General features: G+C 46.7%; 3 protein-coding genes across 4 annotated transcripts in view; all 3 read left to right on the plus strand.

Annotated features, from left to right (window-relative positions):
- Positions 1–32: 32 nt before the first annotated feature.
- Positions 33–12,257, plus strand: zdhhc1 (zinc finger DHHC-type containing 1). Of its 2 annotated transcripts, XM_054731990.2 has the most exons (12): positions 33–567; positions 1,123–1,146; positions 1,354–1,573; positions 3,522–3,697; positions 3,855–3,956; positions 4,438–4,562; positions 4,637–4,792; positions 5,026–5,141; positions 5,252–5,340; positions 6,842–6,953; positions 7,981–8,059; positions 11,173–12,257. In XM_054731990.2, the coding sequence occupies exons 3-12, from the start codon at positions 1,355–1,357 to the stop codon at positions 11,679–11,681; spliced, it is 1,683 nt and encodes a 560-aa protein (XP_054587965.1). In that variant the 5' UTR covers positions 33–567; positions 1,123–1,146; position 1,354; the 3' UTR covers positions 11,682–12,257. The 2 variants fall into 2 exon arrangements, with proteins under 2 accessions (XP_054587965.1, XP_054587964.1); XM_054731989.2 differs by lacking the exon at positions 1,123–1,146.
- Positions 12,258–14,019: 1,762 nt separating this feature from the next.
- Positions 14,020–20,244, plus strand: tppp3 (tubulin polymerization-promoting protein family member 3). The gene is made up of 4 exons (XM_015953235.3): positions 14,020–14,163; positions 18,013–18,205; positions 18,314–18,467; positions 18,783–20,244. Exons 2-4 carry the CDS (start codon positions 18,018–18,020, stop codon positions 18,975–18,977), a joined length of 537 nt encoding a protein of 178 aa, XP_015808721.1. The 5' UTR covers positions 14,020–14,163; positions 18,013–18,017; the 3' UTR covers positions 18,978–20,244.
- A 131-nt stretch (positions 20,245–20,375) lies between these two features.
- The window catches only part of LOC107381518 (transient receptor potential cation channel subfamily M member 1), a 22,557-nt gene continuing 18,681 nt past the window's right edge, over positions 20,376–24,251 (plus strand). The window contains exons 1-2 of the mRNA XM_054731986.2: positions 20,376–20,792; positions 24,193–24,251. The exon at positions 24,193–24,251 is cut by the window's right edge and continues 18 nt beyond it. Of these exons, the coding sequence (XP_054587961.1) occupies positions 20,709–20,792; positions 24,193–24,251 (143 nt within the window). The 5' untranslated portion in view covers positions 20,376–20,708. The remainder of the gene's footprint in view (positions 20,793–24,192) is intronic.

Genomic DNA, 24,251 nt, shown 5'->3' on the forward strand with positions numbered 1-24,251 from the left:
TATGAATAAGAGATCAGGAGGAATTGTTCCTCAGCACAAAGGATCAAGAGCTGGCACTGTTCGTCCTCCATACACCTCGTTGAGGGACCAGCAATGTCGACCAATAAGAAAGGACTTGACCGGTTACTATGGAAACGGCGTACCGTCTGAGTAACGGATGGGAACTGACTGCTGGAGTGCCGCTAAGCTAACAGGGTAGCCTCAGAGCCAGAAGTAGCTTTTAAATATTTTAAAACACATCCGACGGAAGCGCTTCCGTTAAAATATTTGGTTCCCCGGTAGCGGTCGGCTCACTGAAACCACCGTTAGCATTGTAGCACCGTGTCCGGTTAGCGGCTGTGAGTTAGCGCGCTAGTCGAACCAACACGGCGCTTCAGTGTGGGACAAGATTAAACACCCGCACTAGCACGCTCAGATCCGGTGTGTAATTATCTAACAGCACCTCGGTCCTCCAAGGGCCATCCGAGTCGCGGCAGAGCTTCTACCCTGCTGCGATCAGGACCGGCGATGGGATGATGAGCGGTGGGCCGAACCACATCACGAGTCCTGTTACTCCCAGCTAACCAGGTGGGCAGCCCAGCAGATTCACTGGAACCCGTCCAGGTCGAAATGAGACTTAAAACCGCACGAGAATCTGTGATGCATTGTGTTTAAGTGGACTTCAGTAGATGATTGGTAATCAGCTGATAGGTCAATCATCAGGATTTTTAAAGAGCCTCATCAGACGATTTAAGATAAACTAATACAGAAAACTGGTTCAGTTAATGGAAAACAAAATGACAAATGTGAGAATGTGTTCTGTGAGACTTGGAGGAAAGGAAAAAGTGCTAACAACTGCATTTATATATTAACTGTTTTAATTATAATTTAGCAACACTTAAAGCAGATGGAATGACAATAAACCTAGGAGGGCGTTCTTAGCCCAAACAGAACAGGCAGTTTCCCTCTGCAGAGAAATTAGAAACGTAAAAAAATTGGTTTCTAAAAAAATATAGAAATGTTATTTTCTGTAGCAATACACACAAACTAAATCAGTAAATAAATAGGATAAAAAAACTAGTACCAATGAGCTGGTTAAACAAGTTTACTAATTATATGTTCTCTTTCTGTCTGACTTAAAAGGGACAAGAAAGTCCTTGAACACAGGTGGGTTTCACCTCTATTAGTTGGTAGTTCCTGATGATGTTCTAATGGTTCCTGCGGATCATCTGGTGGTTCTGGAACATGGATGGAGACCCAGCTGATTGGTCCAGAGCTGCTGTTGTTTCTGCTGGGTTTAGAAGGAAGCTGTTCTTAATCCAGCCCGCAGCAAAGACCACATCATCATCATCTGTCTGCTCCCTCTGTGTGCAGGATGGATGTGTGCGGTAGGAACCCAAACCGCACTGCACCGGTCAGCGAGGGCGATCCCGGGCGAACCGATGTCCCTCTGTGCTCTCGGACCAATGGCTGGAGCTGGCCCCCCCACCCTTTCCAGCTGCTGGCTTGGCTGCTCTACGTCTTTTTCGCCGTCACCGGCTTTGGCGTGTTTGTCCCTCTGCTCCCGACACATTGGATTCCTGCAGGTTACATTGTATCCTTCCAGTGCACCTGCCCTTCACTTCCTGTCAGAGGCAGAGGTCAGTGAAAGGTCAAATATCAGCCCGCTTCTGTCTGAACACACGGGATCAGATTTGAGTTAGGAAGAAAACTTTCACTTTTATTCCTTCTGGCTAAAATCTGCCCTGAAGTCAGATCAGAACGTTAATAGATAAATGATTAATTTTATCTTCTATTGATGATATTGTTCTAATTTCCTGAACAGCTTCTGGTAAGAGAAATAGTTCATTCCCTTGAGAATTGATGGGCTAACAGCTAGTCTTGGCTAACAATTAATTGAACTAATTATCTGATTATTTCCAAGTGTTGATCTCATCAGCAGCTCAGTCTAGTTCAGGGGTGCCCAGTCCTGGTCCTGGAGGGCCGGTATCCAGCAGGATTTAGTTTTAACTCTGCTTCAGCACACCTGATTTCAATCAGCAGGCGATTAACAGTCTTCTGCAGAGCCTGATGAGCCACTGCACAGGAGATTCAACCACTGAATCTACTGCGTTGGAGCAGAGAAACCTCAAAACCTGCTGGATACTGGCCCTCAGGAACCGGGATTGGGCACCCCTGGTCTAGTTTCTCATTCAGTGGTTTTGTCCAACAGGAAGTTCTCAATATTTCTGCTTAAAGGAACTTTACGGCGTTTTGAATTTCTATGCTCGCGATTGCCCCCTCAGGCCAAAAGCGTAACGGCAGCTTCAATAGTAGGCTCGTGCACGAGGCGCGCATGCTGTACGTGCACACTCCTTAACGAAAATAACAGCTGAGACAGTCCCTTGTGTGTGTGTGTGTGTGTGTGTGTGTGTGTGTGTGTGTGTGTGTGTGTATGTGGCCAGAGGACAGAGGACAGGAGAACACACAGCTAATTAATTAAATAATGTGGTTCTGTACCTTTCTCTTCAGCACAGCCGACAAAGGTTTATGATGGGTCAGTCCTCCTGCATGCTCAGATCATTCCCTTCCCTTGCTTGAAAAACTGTTCCACAATGAAAGTTGAACCCACATCGTTTTTATCTGTGAATTCAATGCCGTTCGGCGAGTCTCAAATAAAAATGTGGGCATCTTACTGTAAAAAAATATACCATTAATGTAAAAAAGAAACTCTAAATAAACTATGTTCACATCCAGAAACAAACCCAGGTCTTCTGCATGGGAGTCAGACATCTTACAAGGTGAGCTACACACCAGTAACATTCACAGTATCTGTAACTTTTATATCCTTGATGACACCTGAAACAACGTCAAACCAAAGAACGGTTCGGAGCAAAAATGGCTGTTTTGTTGCTAATTTGCAGGAAATATCTAGAAGAAAGTTCTAAAGAAAGTAGCTAAGGGTCCTCAGAAATGTAGCTAGCTTTGTCACTAGGCGTTAGGAACAGCGACAAAGTGGCACTGCCTCTCTCTCTGCTGATAAAGCTACTGATAGCAAATGCTACGGGTTATGCCTGAGCGTGAACGCGCATGAAGCAGCCTGCTCGACCCGAGCATCTCTCTTTTTCTTTGATTTTACAGAAAAACAGGCAATCACAGTAAAAATGCCAGGGCTCATTCTACAGGACCAGGGCATTGCAGGAGAACGTATGAAGAAGACATTTATTATTTCTATACATGTTATGGCTGTCAAACTTCCATAATGCCCCTTTAAATGAAGTTAAAGTCCAATTAACCAGATAAATCCAATGGCTGCCAAACTGTTTGTAGGATAACGTCACATTAATTGCTGGATAATTTGGAAGATTGGAACTGATTAAGATCGAGAGCAACACACATTGGATTGTTGCACCCGTATCTATAAGCTCATACTAGCCGTTAGCTTAGCTAAATCTTCTCTGAAGAACAACAACATGCTCCATGTTTTAGAACATACAAAATCCTGACACAGACACGGCGAGGAGGTCCCTTATGATGTTTGTCATTCCTGAATTGGATGTCAGTGCACGGGCATCACGTTTGTGTGCCACCTGTGTGTCCACGTCCTCGCTGTGTCCATCAACCCGGCCGACCGCAGCGTGAGGATGAAGAGTGACAGAAGTCCGGTCCCTGTGTTCGACCGCTCCAAACATGCACATGTCATCGAGAACTGCCACTGCTACCTGTGCCAGGTGGACGTGTGAGTACACACATGGCGGGTGGGGGGTAGGATGCTAATAATCCGGCTTGCCCATGCAATGCATCTTGGGAGTTGCAGGTTTTTAATGAGCAGTTGCTTTGTTACCTGAAGCCCCGCAGGTGGAGCTGAGCATGCTGACATGTCCCTGTTTTTCTAGGGGACCAAAGTCAAAGCACTGCAGCGCCTGCAACAAGTGTGTTGCCAACTTCGACCACCACTGTCGCTGGCTCAACAACTGTGTGGGGAGCAGAAACTACAGGTGTGTGTGTGTGTGTGTGTGTGTGTAAGATAATAACACTGCAGCTTCTGAAGGATTCTATAAGGTCCTTCTCAGCTCCACGAGTCAAACAACGGCTGCAGGGTGAGTAAAAGTGGGACCAGGGGGCGGGTCTTGTCGTCTGGTCCACGTAGCTCAAAGGAAACCTGACCTGATCTTGGTGAGGGTTTGGGGTTGGTGAGAAGATGTCCTTTCTGGTTTTTGAGGATGATGTCCTGTTAGTGCCGCCATAACACGACATTACAACCTGGTTCTGACTTTAGCCTCCATCCAGATTCCTAGTCTCATAAACAAAATCAAGTTCTGCTCTGTCTGAGGAACATTTACCAGTTCAACGTCTGTCTGCAGTTCTGTCTGTAACAAGGACCAGTTCAGCTCAGACAGAGGCAGAAGGGGCAAGTGACTGATCCGGCCTTTATGTGTGTAGTAGCGTGTCTACTCACTGGTCCTGTTTATCCTGCAGGTTCTTCCTCTACAGCGTGGTTTCGGCACTGTTGGGGGTTGGTCTGGTTCTGGTCTTCGCCTCTTACGTTTTTGTTGCGTTTTTTGTGGATCCATCCAAACTCCGCACAGACAAACATTTTCTAGGTAAGACCTCTGATCCCAGAACAGCAAAACAACTGGTTATAAAGAATGAGACAGGTGCCTGTTTGTGTTCACAGTGGGGAATGAGACAGGTGTGTGGTTCGTCTTCCTTCCCGTGGCTCCTCTCAGGTCAGCCGCAGCTGTAATTCCGGGTCTTGCTGCCGTCACCGTTGCTCTGGGTCTGCTGTCCTCGGCGCTGCTCTGCCATCTGCTCTGCTTCCACATTTACCTGAGTAAGAGACCACTCACCTGTCTTTCTCTTCCATACGTGACATCGTAGTTTTAATCCTCAGTCCACCTGTCGTTGACCTCACCTGCAGCCATCAGGCTACCAGCTGCTTATCTGGCTGTCCTTCCTGTTGGGGGACAGAGATATAATATATATATATATTTATAGAGTGTGTGTGTGTGTGTGTGTGTGTGTGTGTGTGTGTGTGTGTGTGTGTGTGTGTGTGTTTGTGTGCAGTGTGGAATCGACTCAGCACCTTTGAGTACATTGTGCGGCAGCGCCACCGTCTGGACAGCAGAGACTTGAGGAAAGCAGAACTGGTGAAGGAGGCTGGACCTCCCGCGGTCATCAAGGTGAGTGAGAGTGTTCTCTGGGGGGTGGGTGGTGGTGGTGGTGGTGGGGGGGGGGGTCTGCATTGGTATTTTGCGGTTCCGAGCATTAGTTGTCTGTCGTGACTCGACAGGAGGCGGACTACTCAGGGACTGTGGGTTGCACAAACCCCCAGCTGGACGTGGAGCAGCCGACTACCGCGGCTGTGCAGAGCGACTCAGAGTAAGTCCTGTCTCTCCTCCGGTTCTCATTCTGCTGTAGGTCATGGGCCTCGTTTATCAAGCTTACGTACACACAGACAGGGTCTGACATCTGTTTAAGCAACTTTCTTCACAAACTTTGTGACCCATATAAAATGTGACATGAAAATGTGAGCAACGGTAAACAAACTCTGACCCTGGCATAAGCACATCTGGGAGACGGGGAAACCGCAGCGCAGCACGTGAGATTGTAACATGGTAAATTTGAGCTACATTACAGACTTGGAGACACACACACACACACACACACACACACACACACACACACACGCACGCACGCACGCACGCACGCACGCACACACACACACACACACACACAAACTGATTTGTGAGGTACAACAACACATGACATTTCCTGCCTAAAACCCCTTTAGGTTACATTAAATGCTATCCTTAGATGAGGAACATCCGTCATCGCTGAGCACCGTCATGCAGCCGTTTTAGATGGAATCTGTGGTTAATACGATGTTCCTCTTTGCCTTCACCTGCAGATCTGACCACTTCTTTACGTCCACCACAGATCTCTCTGACACACCCAGCTCACTGCTGCAGAAGCGATGTGCTGCTGGAAGGCAATAGAACAATTTCCATGCCTCTACCTCACCCACAAGTACCTTGATTTGTGTCTGAATGAAACTGCGGTTTGTGGACCTCTGGGTTTCCATGGGTACCCGTGAAATGCAGCTGATCACCAGAGAATTCACAAAGTGCTTTACTTTGACCATTTATGGCAAAAAAGTGTGTGTAGGACGTGGGATATGATCCAAAAACTCAGGAGCACATTTTGAGTACCTTTTTTTGTTTTATTAAGGATTCTACGCAGAGTTTAATAAATGAGGCCTGTAGTCTAGTTCCTGGTCTGACCAACCGGGTCTTGGCAGGTCTCAATAAACAGCTGGCAGCAGTCATTTCATACCACAAAGAGGCTGGACCGCGTCGCCATAGAGACGCTTTCTTTGCAGAAAACTGTGTACAAAATTCTTTGGCTGTGACTTTCAGGAATCAAATGGTGTGTGTGTGTGTGTGAGTGCGCGCGTGAGTGTGTGTGTGTGAGGAACAGAAGGCTATTATAAATAGCTATCTTCACTGTTACTGTTTTCCCCGAACCTCGTCTGTCAGGATGCAACAGAAACAAAAGACTGAACACGGAGAAGTTCGTTTCTGACCTGGTGAACACTACTGTCAATGTGATGACACACGAGACCTTTAGGATCAGGGTTTAGCAGGGCTCAGTAGAAGTTAGAAGGTAGGCTTAGAGTTGCTCCACAGGGATCAGAACCTGAGACCGTCACTCAGATGGGATGTCACCAAAAAAGGAGGCATTTCATCGAATCACCACTGATGCAGAGTCCTCCTGACCTCCTGGTGTTTACACCATGGTGGAGCAGTCTGCAGGCTGGGTGGGTTCACCTGTTGGGTCGCAGATCAGGTCTCACCTGCTTACACACACCTGTGTGTTTCAGGTTCCTGGCTAATGGCAGAGTACGGAGTGTGTCCAGTCCTGTGAGGGAGGAGGCTGCTCCCACTGTTTCTACTGGGATGAAAACAACAGCACACACACATCGTCACCCACAGGTGAACACACACACACACACACACACACACACACACACACACACACACACACACACACACACACACATCGTCACCCACAGGTGAATACGCACACACACACACACACACACACACACACACATCGTCACCCACAGGTGAATACGCACGCACGCACGCACACACACACACACACACACACACACACACACACACACACACACACACGTCACACAAAGTAATCATCTTTAGCTCTTTTAGTGTTTGACAGGTCGTTGTGGGAACAGAAGATCTAATCGTCCACCTGGCAACGGCTAAGGGGAGTTTATGAGTTGCCATAGGAGACAGAGGTTGGACTCTGATTGGTTGGCCTTACAGGGGCTGGAGCTTATTAATGCTCTGATTACACAGCCTACTGCCTGAGGTCAGATACATGATTGATTAATTTACTGTAAGACAGACCTGTCATTGATTTTCACAGATGGACCAATCAGATTTTTAGTTCTTTTTAAAACACAGAAAGGTTTTATTTACCTGCAACGTTTCGTTTGCAGCCGCAAATGAAACGTTGCAGGTAAATAAAACCTTTCTGAGTTTTAAAAAGAACTAAAAGATGGAATTAGAATTTCAACACAGCAAGAACACACCAAAGATGGACCAATCAGAGCTGATGTCCTTCCATCAGCAGAGCCAGGAATATCCTGATTGGATGATAAAACCATCTACTTAAAGTAGAGAAGCAGCTTCTGCTGCTTTTTTTTTCTTTTCGTCACAAACATTTTCTAAAATATAAATGATTGTTTAAAATAGAGATAGAATATATTAGACTGGTGGTTCACCGCTTTCGTGACGCCTTCTAGGGTTAGCAGCAGGTCGCGGTTTCACACACAACTCTAAAACAACGGAAGAACACAAATGTATATCTGCTAGGAGACAAGTCCTGATGGTTAAGGTGTTTCTAATGAAGTTTTACCACCTGGAATCCACCTGGGTACGCTGTTTTTATCCATCTATGGAGGTCAATCTGTGTGCTGACTTTGTTTTTCCTCAGAGGAAGAAGAAGAAAAAGGTGCGTCGAGTCCCAGCAGAGGTGACCAGAGAGGGCTACCCTCCTGTAGCTCCGCCCACAGGTACGTCTGTCTCTTCAAATGAGGATACTTGGGCACCAGTGTGTCACTGGACAAATTAAAACCCCCTGTGAGATTTGAGTGTATGGAGGCGGAGCTACAGGTCAGAGTGGCCCACATTCCAAATCAGCAGTGCTGCTGGAGCATCTCCACACTGCTTCAGAATTTCACGTTAGTCAAACTCCTGATCAGGTGAAATGAAACTGCTTAAAGGGGCATTATGGAAGTTTGACAGCCAAAACATGTATAAAAATAATAAATTTCTTCTTCATACATTCTTCTGCAATGCCCTGGTCCTGTAGAATGAGCCCTGGCATTTTTACTGTGATTGCCTGTTTTTCTGTAAAATCACAGAAAAAGAGAGATGCTCGGGTCGAGCAGGCTGCTTCATGCATGTTCACGCTCAGGCATCGCCCGTAGCATTTGCTATCCGTAGCTTTAGCAGCAGAGAGAGAGGTAGTGCCACTTTGTCGCTGTTCCTAACGCCTAGTGATGAACCTAGCTACATTTCTGAGGACCCTTAGCTACTTTCTGTAGAACTTTCTTCTAGATATTTCCTGCAGATTAGCAACAAAATGGCCATTTTTGCTCCGAACCGTTCTTTGGTTTGACGTTGTTTCAGCTGTCATCAAGGATATAAAAGTTACAGATACTGTGAATGTTACTGGTGTGTAGCTCATCTTGTAAGATGTCTGACTCCCATGCAGAAGACCTGGGTTTGATTCTGGATGTGAACATAGTTTATTTAGAGTTTATTTTTTACATTAATGGTATATTTTTTTACAGTAAGATTCCCAAATTTTTATTTGAGACTCGCCGAACGGCATTGAATTCCCAGATAAAAAAGATGTGGGTTCAACTTTCATTTTGGAACAATTTTTCAAGCAAGGGAAGGGAATGATCTGAGCATGCAGGAGGACTGACGCATCTTAAACCTTTGTCGGCTGTGCTGAAGAGAAAGGTACAGAACCACATTATTTAATTAATTAGCTGCGCGTTCTCCTGTCCTCTGTCCTCCGCCCCCCCCCCCACACACACACACTTGGAGCTGACTGTCTCAGCTGTTGTTTTCGTTAAGGAGTGTGCACGTACAGCATGCACGCCTCGTGCACGAGCCTACTATTGAAGCTGCCGTTACATTTTTGACCTGAGGGGGCAATCGCGAGCATAAACATGCAAAAGTCCGAAAAGTCCCTTTAAAAGCAATAGACAGTGAAAAAACACACCTGGATTAAACCAAGGTTAACGAAGTGAGGAAAACTAGAACTAAAAATACATTTTACAATAAAATATTTGACAGCTAACTGAAACAGTATAGCCTGGCAAGCCGTCTTATATGTGTCTGATATATAGTCAGGCCACGGTCCATTACTGGCTCTCAGTCGTGGGGCAGGATCTACGGTTGTATTTCACACTGGTTGATAAGGCGCTATGATTGGACCGTCACAGACATCAGTCAACGGGGCAGTCCACCATCACATCGCAGAAGAACTACATAAAACATAAAACAACGTAAAACAATACATCTCTTTTCTTAATTAACGCACTGTGACTGGTCGGCAGCAATCATGATAAATGATAAATGATAAATGACCCGCACTTGTATATCGCCTTTCAGAGTAAGGACTACAAAGCACTTTACACTACAGTGTATCAATCATCCATTCACACACACATTCACACGCTGGTGGTGATGAACTACATCATATCCACAGCTGTCCTGGGGAGCACTGATAAAAGAGAGCCTGCCGAATGCCTCTGGTCCTTCTGACCACCACCAGCAGGAAAGGTGGGTTAAGTGCCTTGCCCAAGAAAAACAACGACAGTGACAGACTGAGCGGGACTGGATCCTGCAACCACTCGGTTACCGGGTGTGCACTTAACTCCTCGTGCGCTTTGTATTTGTTTACTTTAGGATGACGTCAACTTTTGGTTTCGGTTGTTTTATTTTCTCATTGTGCTACATTAAACCAGCAGATCGCTAGTACATCAGTCACACCGGCTGTCTTCCAGGTGTTGTGCCAAAGTAGGCATCCCCACCAGAATGTGTATCTGGAATTGTGGACTTTTGTCTCCAGCAGACAGAATTTTTGGCAAAGTGCAACAATCAGAGCAACTTAAATTTTGAAGGACGTCTGGATAAGTCTGGTCTTGATTCGAAAAAAGGTAGAAGGCCTTCTCCGGGTCGGGGATGAGGTCCTGCCCCAAGTGGAGGAGTTTAAGTATCTCGGGGTCTTGTTCACGGGTGAGGGAAAACTGAAGCGTGAGATCGATAGGCGGATTGGTGCTGCATCTGCAGTGATGCGGGCGTTGTACCGGTCTGTCGTGGTGAAGAGAGAGCTGAGTCAGAAGGCAAAGCTCTCGATTTACCGGTCGATCTACAATCCTACCCTAACCTATGGTCATGAGCTTTGAGTAATGACCGAAAGAACGAGATTGCGGATACAAGCGGCCGAAATGAGTTTTCTCCGCAGAGCGGCTGGGCTCTCCCTTAGAGATAGGGTGAGAATCTCGGTCATCCGGGAGGGGCTCGGAGTAGATTCGCTGCTCCTCCACATCGAGAGGAGCCAGTTGAGGTGGTTCGGGCATCTGGTCAGGATGCCTCCTGGACACCTCCCTGGTGAGGTTTTCCAGGCACGTCCAACCTGGAGGAGACCTAAAGGTAGAACCAGGACACGGTGGAGGGACTATGTCTCTCACCTGGCCAGAGAACGCCTTGGGATTCCCTCGTAGGAGCTGGCCCAAGTGGCTGGGGAGAGGGAAGTCTGGACGTCCTGACAGGCACCTGCCCCTGCGACCCGGCTCCGGATAAGCGGATGAAAATGGATGGATGGTCTGGATAAGAACTCGGTGCTGTTCACCAACAGTACGTTTGCATGTAGTCGCGTCACCAGAAGGAGAAGAACGGCTCATTACAAGCTCATGCCCGACGCGCCTCTGCAGCAACTAACCTCGTGTTTTGGTAAATTTGCAGGGCTGCTGTGGACATCATGTCATGTGTTCTTACCTCCACACTCAGAAAAGTAAAGGTTGAATTTAGGAAAAACATTTTAAGGTGGGGGTGAAGGAGTGGGTGAAGACTAAATACTGATTCTTGTCATGTTGTCTGCATACAGATTCCACTGTTGCATCCACCGTGTCCCTAGGCCAACGGCTTCCTTTGACAGCATTCCCACTGAGGGTCTCCCTGCCCCCGCTGGGCCCTCCCTCGGGCACAGTCCAGGCCGCTGCCCCTCCTGCGGAGTACAACTCCGACTCTGCAGAGTCTCTGGAAGAGATTCCAGTGGCGCTGGCCAAGCTGGGCTCCTCTTCATCTGCTGGAGCTGGAAACTCCACCACATCATCCCACAGGGCTATCCTGGCGTTCCCAAAGCCCTGCCCCCTCCCTAGGACTAAGAGGAAGGACCCCTCCTCTCATGGGAGTAAGAGCTCAGTAGAGCTGAGGTTTGAGATGGCACCTGTTCCCTCTGTGTTTGTCAGCCAGGCGAGTGGAGAGGTGACTGATACCCGAGAGGCGGTCTTCGGTCTGGGGAGGACACAAATGGGCTTCAGACCTGGACTGAGTTCTCGACCGGTGTCTCGAGCATCGCTGGGCTCAGGTGCAGCCTCCTGGATGGAACAGTGACTACACACAACTGACTTTATTCTGAGCAGACCTTTATTTTGAAGGGATACCAATTTATTTATTATTTTCACTTTATTCTAAAAACCAAAGTGACTTTTCTCGTGTGTGTGTGTGTGTGTGTGTGTGTGTGTGTGTGTGTGTGTGTGTGTGTGTGTGTGTGTGTGTGTGTGAGTGAGTGAGTGTGAGTGAATCTCGAGCATTCACCTCTGTCATAAACTCAGGAGACATCACTACTTCCTGTGGCTCGTCGTGTTTACCTTTCGACTGCTGTGTCACCGCGTCCATGGGAACTCGCGGCCAGAGAGACAAATTTCCCAGCATGCATCTGCTGAGAACTGGTGGAAAACATTTCACTATCTCCACAGATACAATCACTATCATTAGCTTTTGTGTTTGTCACGGTTTTGTCCAGGTAGATGGTCTTTCTTACGCTCTGTGCTGCACCCCCCACCCACCCACTTCAATTGTCACCTGAAAGTGAGTGGATGATCGGGTCGGTGCTGCCCTGTTGCTTTACTCTTTTGTTACTCACCTGTCGCCTTGTTTACCTCTTGAATAATAAACAATTGAATCATCTGTTTATTGACTTATTGTGAAATTTTGGATCTGTTCTAACGGATGGACTGGGACCCGGTAACAATCTCACCTTCTCGTTAAGACCAGCCCTCCATCAGCATCTCCAGTGGGCTCACGAGGTGGAACCAAAGCTGGGGTCTCAGGAGGGTGCGTGTCAGTGGTTTTAAGGCTTCTGTGGGTCTGGTGGATCTGAGCATGCTCCGTGTGTACTCTGATGATGTGACTTTTAAGGACCAGCCTGATGTACAGACAGCTGATCCATTTAGCATCAGCTGCTTCATGTAGCAGCTGTTGGTTCCTATCATCAGACCTGAGTTTGCTAAGAGATCAAACACACACACACACACACACACACACACACACACACACAGTGACCTCAACACTTATTTTGACAGCCTGATATAATCTGTGTGTGTGTGTTTGTGCGCGTGCTCTTTCACTGTTGTTGCTATATATCATCACTTCATGATGTGAGGAGGAGGAGTTGCCTTAGCAACCAGCCACAACAACATCTAACAATGTCAATCACAAAGGAGTGGCAGCAAGAAGTATGTGACAAACACACACACACACTTACAGTTCCTGATCGTGATAAATGACCTGAACTTTTATAGCACTTTCTGAGTCAGAGGACTCCGAAGGGCTTCACACTACAGTCATCCATTCAGGCACACACTCACTAATGTTGGTAATGAGCTACAATGTAGCCACAGCTGCCCTGAGTGCCCTGAATTAGACATGACCGATGGAGTTCAGCTTCATACAAATAAAGTCATAATTCAGCAGGTGGTTCCGAATGCACCTCCATGCTGGACAACCTGCAGATCTACAACACCACCAGAACATCTCTCCTCACAAAGCGGTGCTGCAGAAGAACATCTATGCATGTGTGGGGAGAACACGATTAAACAATGAAGAAAGGTTCTAGCCGGGATTTCAAACTTGCAACCTTTTCACTGTGAGGCAGAAGAGCTACCAGCTGCACCACCATGAAGCCTCAAGTTAGAAGATGTTCTTTGCAACTGAAATAATAGAATTATCTAGTTCTCACACAGGCTGATGGAGCGGACATGATGGAGACCAAAGCTCCAGTCTGATGTCCTCCCAGATCGCTATGGAGACCCCGAAACACATAAAGTCACCTGATAGCAGCAGCTGTTTCCTGCTGACTTGAGATGCTTCCTGCTTCTCTCTCACTAACACACACACACACACACACACACACACACACACACACACACACACACACACACACACACATTCTGCGTTGTTCCTCAGAGAGTGAGTGATGAATCCACCATCTGGACTTTATTCATTCCAGATATTAACAAGACTGTCCACCCATCCGTTCGTCCATCCATCCATCTAGAATCCTCCAGAGGGAAGTTACCAGGAGCCCTCCTGATCTGAACCACCTCAGTTGAACCCTTTTGATAGGGAGGAGCAGGAGCTCTACACTGAGCTCCTCCTGGATGACTACTCTGGAGCCAAACCCAGCCACTGAAGGGAAGAAACCCATTTCAGATGCAGACGGACCAATAACTCAAACATTTCACTCACGATCTTTTCTCTGTGTATGCGTGCATATGAGGGAGAATGTGAGTGTGTGTATGTATATATAATTTCTCTGTGTGTTTGTTTTTGTGAGCTTACGTAAAATGCACCACCAGCTCTCTGACCTCTGACCTGACGCTCTGGGAGCCGACCAACTTCCTCCACCCCCTCCTCCTCCCATTCTACAACCCTACCCTGATGTGGGACAGGATCGCGCCATGGCAACAGGGTAAACAGACAATAACAATCCTTTGCAGCAGCACTCAGGACCAGAAGAGGAGCGGGAGACGCTGGAGGACAGACAGGTTGGACACTGAAGGAACGCAACATCTGTAGACTTAAAGGAGTTCAGGTGAGACGATTTCTGCAGCTGTTTGATCTCGTTTACAGATTATCTGCCGATTGATCACGGAGCAGTTTGATAAGGGAGATCTTGGCTGACCACTAGATGTGCTGCAGGTGTGTTATGATTGTGTTCTAGTGTTTGTAACATATTGGGTGTTTGTTGGACTCATGATAATGTCTGAGCTGTGGAGACCATGTGTGCACACCTGTGTGTGTTTGAGACACAGCCACTCAAAGCCACTTAAAGTTTTACTTTTTGCTTGGAAAACACCTGCAGACACTACTCTGGGTTTATCAGCTGCTTCAGCAGGATATTTAGGTATATGGATGAATTGATGTCAGTCGGTTCTGATGTGTGTGAGCTGTGGGTCTTAAACGGGCCTTCTGAAGCTCAGCTGTTGGTCTGCTCTCACTCCAGAGCGTCTTCATGGCTTCTGATCCATCCTTCTCAAAGTCGGAGTGGTTTCTAGAACTCAGAGCACAAACCCGATGATTCAGACAGGACACCACCTGCAAATAGATGAAACCATCTCACCTGCACAGGTGTCCTGCTCCTGGCTTCTCACCCATTCTGCCTCAGTTGACTTCAGGAAATCTTATCACAGGTCCTCACAGCTGGCTCAATCAAGACCAAAACCAGGACCCGGCTGAGAAATGACACTGGGACAAGGACTGGGGTCGGTTGTTGTCTCTGTGTTTTCACACTAATCAACATTGTGGATTACGTTGGAACAGTTCCAGATGTTTTCAGCCAGCTGTGGTTTCATTACAGATCATTTCAGAGACCCCACCCCTGTCTTCAAATCAAATCAAAGATACTTTATTAATCCCAGAGGGAAATTAGAGTTTCAGTACACATAATTCAGAGATCAGACATACATGGGCAAGACACATGACAAGAATTGGTGACTGTGATCATTCGCAACCCTGAGTCGCGCTACTTTAATAGAGATAAGAGGGTTACATGAGGATTGGTTCAGGTGGAGGGGAAAAAAGGCACTTCAGAGTTACCCTCCAGCAGGAGGGCAGCTTTGCTCTGCAAAAAAAAAAAAACACCTCAGACAGATATGCAACTGACTTCAGACATCACACAACATAAGTGTCCACTAGGTGGGGTGGTGGGTTGGGACTATCCCCACTTCCGTTCCTGCAGCCACGATAAGCAGCGCATGTCACCTCAGTGTGGATGGTAGGAGGAGCATTGAGGGTTGGAGGGTTGCAGTGACCCTGGACGCTTCAGCGGCCTTCCCGCAGTCCCGCCCAGTCTGGGATAGGAGACAGAGTTGAGTTGCCATAGCGACGGCACATTCCACATATATTCTGAGGGGGGAGTTTTCGTTGGAGCCTTGCAGGCTCAAGGGCCCCAGATTCCGATTAGAAATGGTTTTGGGGTCAGACAGAGATAATTTCCTCTGTCTTACAGTTTGTTGGTCCTCAACCTCTCAGAATCCCAATAATGGACATTAAACTATCCCAATCCGTGCTGATTCGTCCACTTTCTCCTTGATGCCATCCATCTTTTGTGCCAATGAATGAATCTCCACCAAAGTTCCAAGCTTACGATTCATCTCGACAATTATGTGAGTCTGTGAATTCACAGCGCGGTGCAAACCATCTCTGAGCTCCGGGATCAGGCCAATATTCCTCGACAGCTCATTAATTTTCCGGTAAGCCAGGTAGCCTCCAAGGCCAATGAGCAGGAAACCTGACACCAACACCACGAATATCCACACGTCTTCAGAGTCCTCCACAGACAGCTGAGATAAACAAATCAAGTTCCACTGTTTCCAGGAGTCCATGATGTGTCCAACTGGGTCTGTCCCGGCAGCACATCCAGGAGACCCTTCTCCCGTTCTCATCGTTGAAAAAATTGTATCAATCGCATTGAGACGCGATCAGCGTAGATCAGCTGACGAGATCCATTTAAGTGTGTTTCAGTTTCCAGAAAAATGCAGAAGCAGCCGTGCACCCAGCACACAGAGACAGAAAAAGGCCTTGAGGATAAGATATGGACGAGAGGAGGGAAAAAAGCGAGGATGCTTAGAGTCTGATCAGGTCCTAGAAGCTGTTTGTGACTGATGGTTTATTGGAATTGTGATCCAGTTCATGAAGTTTATTACATAAAATCTCTTTCACGTAGTGCAATTTCAGCAACTGTAGTCTTGACAGTTTTGGTACCATCCAGAATTAACTGGAACTGGCCACTCCCACCCACTCTCTGATTAGCTGCTATGAGGTAAGAAACTCAGATATGCAGGCGGGGCTTGGAGTAGAGCTGCTGCTCCTTCAGAATTGATTGGTGAGGGGAAGGTTCTATGTTGATAATCCATATTGTGACATCACAAAAAGGGGCCTTTAGAAATGGTTTGTTTTAGTTAAATAGTTCCTGACTCCAAACACTGATGGAAAACGGATGGACATTTTTCTGTTTAGTGTTTGAAGTGTTTATAGAAGCAGTAGAGTCCCACATGGCAGCACAAAAGGATGCAAATGGCGAGTTTTGCATAATATGTCTCCTTGAAGGTAGATACGCTATCATCATCACCACCAGTTACATGGTTGCCTCCACCATAGGGAGCGCTCGTTAATGAGTCTGACTGAGGGAGGGAGTTGATTATGTTTACCTGGAGGAACACTGCTCCCCTTCCCTGAGTTCAGCAGAACATGACCTGAAGATGCTTTTCTTGTTTCTGCCTAAAACTTGAAAGTGGAGACCAGTTGTATTGTGCTGCCATGTAGCAGCATCCAGAAGCTTTCGCCAGCAGAAAACACCCTAGCATCCACAAGCAGGATCAGCAAACACACCTTCAACCAATGAGTGTTCCTGCTGTCGGGTTTCATATAGCACAGAGTTCATCTCACAGACGTAACTGACTTCGCCATCTGGAATCTGACACCCTTATATTAGGAGTAACACACACACACACACACACACACACGCACACACACACACACACACACACACACACACACACACACACACACACACACACACACACACACACACACACACACACACACACACACACAGCAAACTTAAGTCTGTGTGAAATCAGAGCATCTGATTGGCTGTTCTGATCTGACAAAATATCCTGGCTTACTGATGTGAATTTGTTTTCTCACGTGGACACGCTTCCATTTAACGACTAAAATAGGATCAAAACAAGCATCCTTCCTCTGACTTTAGCCCCGCCCACCTTAATCTACAGTCCCAGTGATTGGTTGAGCCTCTTGAACTTGTTCGTACTTCACACGCAGGTGAGGAGGAGTCCAACTTTCTGCTGTAGGTGAAGCAGCAGCAGGAAACGAAAAGTAAAGAAACTCGTGTGACTTTGTCCCATCAAGGATCTGTTTCTCAGTTACCATGGAAACAACTGTTGGGGATTGCATCAACACGTGTGTAATCACAGAAGCGTGAGAAACCACAGTGAGCTCATGTCTCTCACACACACACACACACACACACACACACACACACACACACACACACACACACACACACACACACACACACACACACACACACACACACACACACACACACACACACACACACACACACACACACACACACACACACACACACACACACACACACACACACACACACACACACACACGTTTTTGCTACACCTGAAGATAAAATAAAAGGGCAGAATGTGTTTTAATTCATTCTGACACAGTTTTGCAACCGAACAGGGAAAGATGGACCAAACTTAGACAACTACGGAGCGCCCTGAGGGTCACAGTGATCCATGTTTACAAATGTGAGCCGCAGGTCGGATCGAATTGGACAGGTATTCATAGACTCACCAACCTGTTTTCCTCCACCAATCACCTGCTCTCTACACCACAGCCACCATGGCAACCAGTTCAGACCTGGAGCAGCTCCTTGCAGCTTTCAGGAGGTTTGCTGTTCATGGAGACACAAAGGCGACTGGAAAGGAGCTAAATGGGAAGAACTGGGCCAAACTCTGCAAGGACTGCAAGATAATCGATGGCAAGAATGTCACCAGCACTGATGTGGACATCATCTTCTCTAAAGTCAAGTGAGTGACTCTCCCTACAGCTTGTCTCAGGATAGATGGATGTTCTGCAGCTTTGTTTAAATTGTTGTGAAATGATTTGTGGGAAAACAAAATGGTCTGTGTGCTCAGGCAGAGGACGGCCCGAGTCATCACCTACGAGGAGTTTCAGCGAGCACTTGATGAGCTGGCTCCGAAGAGATTCAAAGGTCAAAGCAAAGAGGAAGCTCTTCTGTCCATCCATAAGCTGGTGGAGAACGGAGAACCTACAAACATCGGTGTGACGGTGAGACGCCTGATTAGGTGCTTTAGATAAACATCATGACAGCAGGTCGGAGGTTACGGACCTGACCCTGGTGAGCTGCTGTGGTTGCCATGGTGACCCTGATGAGATTCTGGCAGCTGCGGTGACATTTCTGTTGATCCTGTTACTCACAAAACCAGGGACACTAAAATCAAACACGCTTTTCTTCAGAGGCTTTCCTGTTTTGTTTGTAAAAGTTGAAGAAATATTCTTAAAGATAAAAACTGTAAAATTCTTTTTGGACACTTTCAGGCTGATCGTTGATCTGCAGCTCTGATCTTCTCTGTGTTTAATCAGAAAGTGGCAAAGACGGCGACGGTGGACCGTCTGACTGACACGTCCCGCTACACTGGATCTCACAAGGAGCGCTTTGACGAGAGCGGCAGGGGAAAAGGTCGCGAAGGTCGGGAGGAGATAGTAGAGAACACGGGCTATGTGGGTGCATACAAGAACGCCGGCACGTACGACGCCAAGGCGAAGGCTGAGAAGTGACGAATCAGCACCACCTACTGGGAGCTGATGGAAGTACAGCACTTCAACTGGACCAAACTGTGACCTCGCGCGCGCGCGCGCGCGTGTGTGTGTGTGTGTGTGTGTGTGTGTGTGTGTGTGTGTGTGTGTGTGTGTGTGTGTGTGTGTGTGTGTGTGTGTGTTGAACTGAACTCCATGTTCAGTCTGATGAGCTGCACTCAATTAGATTGTCTGTAAAACCCATTAGCAGCGCCCCCTGAGGCACAATTTTCTGTTACACATCTGGACTTTTAAGCTGGCTGAAAGTGTGAGAGCGGTTTTTGCTGCAGACCCGGAGACCACCGACCGATTCAGGCCGACTGTGAAGTCAGGCTGGCAGCAGATTCAGGCTTCTACTGCTCAGTGGTCTAGTGGTAGAGTGTCCACCCTGGGAGTGGGAGGTTGGGGTTTAAATCCTGGTCGGGTCATACCAAAGACTTTAAAAATGGGACCCGGTGCCCCCCTGCTTGACACTCATCTTTAAAGAGTTGGATTGGGGACAATGTATGGGACTTTAACTTTTGAGACAGCGCTGCTCGCTGGTTTCATAGCAAACCCAGATGGATCACGAGCGGAGTGTTAGTATTGAACATGGAGCACGTTATCTGTTTAACTGTTTAATGAATCCAGAGTTTTCTTCCTAAATTTCTAAGAATTTATTCTGGCCCCAAACCTTGTCCTGACCCTACATAAACATTCATCAATTAGAGGTTTCAGTCTCAAAAAGGCTAGAAGCGTGAATCTGCGGTCTCCGGGTCTGTGGCCATGTACTGTTGGCAAGTGCCACCAACTCACCTGCCTCAAAGTCCTGCCCACTCACCTGCACCAATAAAGTGTTCTTAATCATCTCGAACTACTTGCATCCAAACTCCCAACATCAGGCTCAGTCTCAGAAACAACATGGCGGCTCCAGTAAATGGCAGCAGGGGTGGCTGTGGCATTTTTGTTTATAATGAAGCGTTAATAGGACTGAGCGTTCTTTATGTTTCTCTTGTTGCCAAACTTACCTGGGCTCACCGACTCCAAACAGCTGACAGAAACAAGCTGACATTTGACTCCTCAGATTTGGAACCTCTTTTGTAAACATCACAACAAACACAAAACAACAGCTGAACAACATACAATTAATTTGGTTTAACCAATCAGGAGCTGATCCTGACGACCCAATCAGGAACAAAACTGTTCAGAGACATGACAAACATTTCCGTGTCTACGCTGGTCAGAAAGAGAAATAAAACCTCAACAAATACAGATGTGTGTGGATATTCATTTACAGTGTGTGTGTGTGTGCACGCGCGTGTTTATGGGGGCATCCTGCTGCTGATGGGGAAACCCTCTGATGCGGTTGTAGTGTGTTTTTCACCACCAGGGGGAGGTGTTGCCTTCAGGGAGCTGAACTCAGAGAGGAACTTTTGCACCTGAAGCAGATGATGAAGGAACTGAGAGCTGAAAACAAATATATGTTTTCTTTCTAGCTCAAGCAGCAAGGACTAAGAAACCATCTGGTTCCTGTTGAAGAACTTTGTTCATCATTCATTAAAACTACATCCATGAAAGAGCCCCGCCTCCTTTACTGCTGCTCACTAATCCTGATTACAACAGGCGTACAGTGTCTCCAGCAGAGACGACTGAACACAGCACATACCTCACGGGACAAGAGGACATCAAGGGGAGGTGGAGTGGGAGATGTGAGGACAAGATCAGAGTCCCAGCATGGATGGAAGAGGGAGAAGAGGGACTGACGGGTCAGTCAAACGTTCGTCTGTCAAACGCAGCGCGTCTTCTGGGTCCCAAAGGGTAAGACTCATCACAGACCGCACAGGTCCAACCTGTCCCGGTTTCCCTCCAGCAGCTGAGTGTTTTGGTTTGTGATCCTGATGCTTTAACTCTGATGTTTGAGAGTCTGTAGGACATCTGGAGTCTGCTGGTCCAGATGTTCTGCTGATGTTCAAGTTGTCTGATCGCTGGCTCAGATCTGTGCAGGGATGAAACTTTTAGCTGAGGTTCCTGTCAGTTCTCTTTAGTTTGAAGAACCAGAACTGGACTGGTTCTCTGAGACCAGCTTCTGGTACAAACACGTTTGAATCAGGTTCCTCATCCTTTCAGTTAGGAAACTTATTGCCTGAGGTCAAAGGTCGCCAGAACTGATGCAAGGACCTTGACTGGGTCAGAAGTCATTCTTTTGAAAAATGTTTTTTTCTTAGCGTGGGTTCGATTTGGGTTTGACCCAGATGAAATCAGCAGATGTGATTCTGGTTTTAGACTCAGCCGGATCAGACCCGTTTGTGTCTGATTACAGTGATTCTCTCAGCTAAACAGGATCCTGGTTCTGGTTCTGTTGTGCTGCATATTACCTGAGCTGTGAGATTCCTGGTGTGTGTGTGTTTGTGTGTGTGTGTGTGTGTGTGTGTGTGTGTGTGTGTGTGTGTGTGTGTGTGTGTGTGTGTGTGTGTGTGTGTGTGTGTGTGTGTGTGTGTGTGTATGCTCGCTCCTCTTCCTCTGTCATGATGGGGAAGCAGACAAAGCTTTGAAAGGCTGTCAGACTTGATTAGCCGATCACTGAGCTTTGTTTTCTTGTTAGTTTCGTTTTTTTAATTATTAATTTTTCCGGAACCTCCTGAACCAGTTTGATGAATTCAGCTGCTTTCATCTGATAACATCCGTTCAGATTTTCTCTGATGCAGATGTTCTGACCCGTGAATCAAACACTCCCACACACTGCTGCAGCGTCTGTCTTTCATTCAGGGTCAGATAAAGCAAAACATGAAACACGGAGTTCAGGACAGGACAGAGTCCAAATAAGGCTCTATTGCTGATGGTTCTAAAGCTGCATGATGTCTGGGTTTAAATGACTTCTGGGCACATCCAATCACAGAAGACCTAAAGGGAGAGCCAGGACACAATGGAGGGACTTTGTCTCTCGCCTGGCCAGGGAACGCCTTGGGATTCCCCCGGAAGAGCTGGCCCAAGCGGCAGGGGAGAGGGACATCTAGGCCTCTCGGCTTAAGCTGTGACCCCTACGACCCGACTCCGGATAAGCGGAAGAAAATGGATGGATGGATACTTCTTGTCAGCCCCGTGTTCGTCTGGGATCTGCTCTCTGATTGGTTCTGAGCAGCAAATCCACTTCCTGGCTGTTTAGCAAACAGCTGATTAACAAACAGGTGGTTCCTGTGAGCAGAATTAATCTCAGATAAAACCCTAATGATCCGAATCCATAACTCGCTCTGCTGGGTCCTTCCAGTCCATGTGAACAGAACCACCAAGGTTCAGCTCCAAACACATTCCACAAACAGAACCACTTCCACGCTGACCTAATAAATATTCACACGATCAGTCCAGAACTTCAACTGCAGGTCCGATCAGGTGTAGAAGAAGAAATCTAGTATCTGGGCCTTCAGAACCAGTAAGATTCCTTGTTGGAATGTTTGAAAATGCCTCAACTAAAACTCCAAAAGTTCTGGAGATAACCCAAATTGAAACACAATCAGAGGAACATCTGGCAGGCGAAACAGCTGGATCATAACTTATAATTAAACAATCAGACCCAAATCCTGAAGAAGAACCACATGTTGCAGAAGGTTTGAGACAGAGAAGACTTGGTTCTGAGGAATTAGAGTTCTCTTGTTGGCTCCACATTTGTGGTTTGGGTTCTGTTGGTGAAAAAAAGTTCTTGTGTTGAAACTCAGCAGATCATGAGACTCAGAGATGGATTAACTGGGTCCAGAGTCATGAGACCGGTCCTGCTGCCTCACATGCTGATCACATGAACCCAGAACCCTCTCAAAACCCACGGGCCTGCGTAGAGGGTCTCAGAGGAACTCCAGGTGGGTCTGCAGAGGGGATGGAGTCCGGTTCAGGGGGAGTTGTTTGGTTCTCCTGGAGCCCAAACAAGATCGGCTTCTCTGGTCTGAAGGTGGATCTCTCACGTTCTCTTTGGGCTGATCCGAATGGCTCAGAACCTGCACTGAAGGTTCTAAACGTACTAAAAGTAGTTTGTCTCTATATACAGAGTCTAGAAGTTCTGATCCGATAGAAACTTAGTTCTGAAAAATGTATTTCTTTTTTTTTCTGAAGTTTAGAAAGAATCAAAAACAAATTAAATTTGACGAGTCGTTCTGCTTCCAGTCAGATTAAAAACCTAAAGAAATTCAACTTAAAGAGTCTGGAAATGTTCTGATCCGATCGGACCTGCAACAATTCTGGTGAGTCACAAAATCTTCAGAGATTTGGATTTTTACATAAAATCGTGTGTGTGTGTGTGTGTGTGTGTGTGATGTTTGTGATAGAAATGAATTTCAAATACAGTAAAATACTAAAAATGAAGGAAATTGTTGAAACTTTTCTTTTTTCATTAATTTATTGATGATAATAATAAAATATAAAGAATTAAATAAAATAGCTGCATTTGAAATTTGATATAGAAACTTAGGCTCCATGTTAAAAAAGTAAAATGCAGTTTTTACTTTGTTTCTGAGTCATTGGGTTACCACGGTTACCCGTAACAGCCCGAGTGCTCCGCCCTCTCACAGCAGGATGTGAGAGCGATGATGATGATGATGATCCATTCTTCACGTGAAAATCACAATAAACCTGCCGCTCATGTGACGTTCATGCATTAATCCTTCATCAGCAGGAGTGCAGGAATCTCACAATGAGCTGAAGCACACAACAGCACAGTCATTAAGGGCTGAACGGATTTAAACACACAGGAAACGGAGGCTTTCTGTGCATCAGCAGGATGGAGGATCAGAACATTTGATGCACAAAGAAATAAAAGCATCACTCTCAGAAATTAGCCTGATCCGCTGTGACAGAAGCCATCTGATTGTTCAGCTGCAGACAGCAACATGCACACGAGCTACATGCACAAACCAAAGAATCAGTAAAAACGTAACTAAACATATATTAGTCCCAGGTGGTCTTAGCCTCCACCTCAACCTGCAGCAGCAACAAGGTAATAAATAACCAGACAAACTAACGTTTTTACAGCAGGAATCCATGAGCTGGAGGTTTTCTGTCAGTGATAAAACTCACAGAGCGAGAATCTGCAGAAAAAGATCTGCTTCATGACCTCAGAAGGAATACAATTATTCACCTTCCTGCTCCAGCTGCTTCTGTTTCTGATCACGTTGCTTCTGATGCTCGTTTGTCTGATCGGGCAGAAGCTGCAGCTTCCTGATGTTTCCTGTTTCAGCTTCACAGAGCGTGGATCGAGAGAACTTTCCTGAAGAGAGAATGTGTCCAGATCCTTCC

The sequence above is a fragment of the Nothobranchius furzeri genome, chromosome 9, assembly GCF_043380555.1.
Source record: "Nothobranchius furzeri strain GRZ-AD chromosome 9, NfurGRZ-RIMD1, whole genome shotgun sequence".
NCBI classification, from domain to species: Eukaryota; Metazoa; Chordata; class Actinopteri; order Cyprinodontiformes; family Nothobranchiidae; genus Nothobranchius; species Nothobranchius furzeri.

Excerpts from the sequence above, each read along its gene's own strand:
- zdhhc1 (XM_054731990.2), top strand. The coding sequence starts at position 1,355 with ATGGATGTGTGCGGTAGGAACCCAAACCGCACTGCACCGGTCAGCGAG. Across the intron at positions 1,574-3,521 it reads GGATTCCTGCAGGTTACATT|TGCACGGGCATCACGTTTGT; the intron begins GTATCCTTCCAG and ends ATTGGATGTCAG. Across the intron at positions 4,563-4,636 it reads CACAGACAAACATTTTCTAG|TGGGGAATGAGACAGGTGTG; the intron begins GTAAGACCTCTG and ends TTGTGTTCACAG.
- tppp3 (XM_015953235.3), top strand. The coding sequence starts at position 18,018 with ATGGCAACCAGTTCAGACCTGGAGCAGCTCCTTGCAGCTTTCAGGAGG. Across the intron at positions 18,206-18,313 it reads ATCATCTTCTCTAAAGTCAA|GCAGAGGACGGCCCGAGTCA; the intron begins GTGAGTGACTCT and ends CTGTGTGCTCAG. Across the intron at positions 18,468-18,782 it reads CTACAAACATCGGTGTGACG|AAAGTGGCAAAGACGGCGAC; the intron begins GTGAGACGCCTG and ends GTGTTTAATCAG.